The 2,970-nt window shown below is 38.2% G+C and overlaps 1 protein-coding gene across 1 annotated transcript in view; it reads right to left on the bottom strand.

The window, feature by feature from the left end:
- MICU2 (mitochondrial calcium uptake 2) overlaps window positions 1-666 on the bottom strand; it is a gene marked incomplete at its 5' end in the record, with an annotated part of 19,620 nt that extends 18,954 nt beyond the window's left edge. The window contains one exon of the mRNA XM_006752638.2: window positions 604-666. Within this exon, the coding sequence (XP_006752701.1) occupies window positions 604-666 (63 nt within the window). The remainder of the gene's footprint in view (window positions 1-603) is intronic.
- Window positions 667-2,970: the final 2,304 nt, after the last annotated feature.

Here is a 2,970-nt window from a genome sequence, read left to right as displayed (position 1 = left end):
CCTCCCTCCTCTGCCCCACCAGCCTCTGTCCCCTCCCTTCTCTGTCCCATCAGCCTCTGTCCCCTCCCTCCTCCTCTGTCCCATCCCTCCTCTGTCCCATCAGCCTTGTCCCCTCCCTCCTCCTCTATCCCATCAGCCTGTGTCCCCTCACTCTACCTCTGTCCCATCAGCCTCTGTCTTCTCCTTCCTCTGTCCCATCAGCCTCTGTCTCCTCCCTCCTCTGTCCCATCAGCTTCTGTCCCTCCCTCCTCTGTATCATCAGCCTCTGCCCCTCCCTCCTCTGTACCATCAGCCACTGTCCCCTCCCTCCTCCTCTGTCCCATCCTGCTGGGGTCCAACCCCAGCAGGTCCAGGGGTCCCCAAAGGTGTGGACGGAGTCGGTGAAGAAGGAATGACACGGAGACAGCGTTCAGTTGATCAGCAGCCTAGCCAGGATCTCTAGCCAGGATCTCCAGCCAAGTTCTGGTCTCTACTTAAATATTTAGAAAAAATAAATTACTAATAATTTTTCCAAGTATTTGTGAATACTTAGTTGAACAAACAGAATAGAGAAACTAATATAATGCCAATCTGTTTTGAAATGTTTACATTATCTGTACATACCTGGCATTTTATTTCATTAGTTATTGTCTTCAAGTCATCCTCTTTACTTATGATCTTCTGAAGCTAAAAAGATGGCAAATATGAATTTAGATGTGTGTCTACTGGATTTTTCAAAACAACCTAAAAAACAGATGCCATGTTTTTGTTATAAAATATATACTAGGTATTTGTTAAATAGTAACTGAAATTCTTTTTATTTTATTAACTCCTAATGTTATGTTTTTTCTCAGATCATGTAAGACTCATGTAAGAATCAGATATGCAAGAATTAACATTATTATTACAATTTGGATCATTTTTTTCTCCCAAAGGACACCAGCTTACTTAATATATACATATTCTAACTACCCTCATTCTTCATGAAAATTTTTATTCATAACTTACTGTATTATTGATAGTTTATGGCAGCTTTTTCAAGTACGTAATTCTTAAAAAGCTACTTAAATATATATATGTTGTCTCTTTTCTCTTTATACATTTTAAAGCATTAAAATTATTTAAAGACCTACATTTCTACCAATTATAAATTGGTAATAGTACTGAGACTGAGCACATTAAAAAACCTACCTTTCAGAGTCATTTTTACCAATCCTCATGTGGAAAGCAAATAAAAAGAAAAGTTAAAAAAATTAAATGTAGACAAATTCTCAAACTATGAATTTAAATCAATTAAGAAATGAACCTTCACCCATTTCTTTCTAGGCTATTTTTTAAAAAACTAAATCTTTATTGTTGAAAGTATTACCTATGTCCCATTTTTCTCCCCATTGACCTCTTCTAGCCTGCCCCTGCCCCTGCCCCCCATCCCAGGCCTTCACCACCCTATTGTCTGTGTCCATGGATTATGCATATATGCATACAAGTTCTTTGGCTGTTATCTTCCCACCCATCCACCTTCCCCCGCCTTCCCTCTGAGATTCCACAGGCTGTTTTATGCTTCTGTATGTCTGGATCTCTTTTGTTCATCAGCTTATTTTATTCATTAGATTGTACATACGAGTGAGATCATATTGATACTTGTCTTTCTTTGACTGGCTTATTTTGCTTAGCATAATAGTCTCCAGGTCCTTCCATGCTGTCTCAAAGGATAAGAGATGTTCTTTTTACTATAGTATTCCATGGGGTAAATGTACCACAGCATTTTTTTTATCCACTCATCTGCTGATGGGCACTTGGGCTGTTTCCAGATCTTAGCTATTGTAAATAGTGCTGCTATGAACACGGGGGTGCAAACATTCTTTCTGATTGGTGTTTATGGTTTCTTAGGATATATTCCCAGAAGCGGAATCATTGGGTCAACTTGCAACTCTATTTTTAAATTCTTTAGGAAACTCCATACTGTTTTCCATAATGGCTGCACCAGTCTGCATTCCCACCATCTGTGTACTAGGGTTTCCTTCTCTCCACATCCTCACTAGCACTTGTCATTTGTTTTGTTGATTTGTTGATGGTAGCCATTCTGAAAGGGTGAGGTGATAACTCATTGTCATTTTAACTTGCATCTCTCTGATGATCAATGACTTTGAGCATTTTTTCATATGTCTCTTGGCTGTCCGTATGTCCGCTTTGGAGAAGTGTCTATTTAGGTTCTTTGCCCATTTTTAAATTGGATTGTTTGTCTTCCTTTTGTTAAGTTGTATGAGTTTCTTATATATTTTAGATATTAACCCTTCATTAAATGTATCATTGCCAAATACCAGTATGTTCTCTCATACAGCGGGCTCCTTTTTCATTTTGTTAATGGTTTCTTTAGCTGTGCAGGAGCTTTTTATTTTGATGTAGTCCCATTTGTTTATTTTCTCCTTAGTTTCCTCTGCCCTAGGAGATGTATCCGTAAACATACTGCCATGAGAGATGTCAGATTTTGCTGCCTATGGTTTCTTCTAGGACTTTTATGGTATCCCAACTTACATGAAAGTTTTTTATCCATTTTGAGTTTATTCTTGTTCATGGTGTAAGTTGGTGGTCTAAGTTTCATTTTCTTTGCATGTATCTGTCCAATTTTCCCAACACCACTTACTGAAGAGACTGTCTTGATTCCACTGTGTGTTCTTGCCTTCTTTGTCAAATATTAATTGAGTGTAATGGCTTGGGTCTATTTCTGGGTTCTCTGTTCTGTTCCATTGGTCTATATGTCTGCTCTTGTGCCAGTACCAGGAAGTTTTGATTATGGTGGCTTGGTAGTATAACATTATATCTGGTATTGTGATCCCTCCAACTTTGTTCTTCTTAGGATTGCTGTGGCTATTGTGGGTCTTTTTTTGGTTCCACATAACTTTGGAATATTTGTTCTAGATCTGTTTTAATAGAAATTGCATTGAATATGTAGATTGTTTTTGGCAGTATGGACATTTTAATGATGTTGAT

Source organism: Myotis davidii, unplaced genomic scaffold, assembly GCF_000327345.1.
Source record: "Myotis davidii unplaced genomic scaffold, ASM32734v1 scaffold2270, whole genome shotgun sequence".
NCBI lineage: Eukaryota > Metazoa > Chordata > Mammalia > Chiroptera > Vespertilionidae > Myotis > Myotis davidii.
The sequence above is the reverse complement of the archived record's forward strand: the minus strand, read 5'-3'. Positions and strand labels throughout refer to the sequence as shown.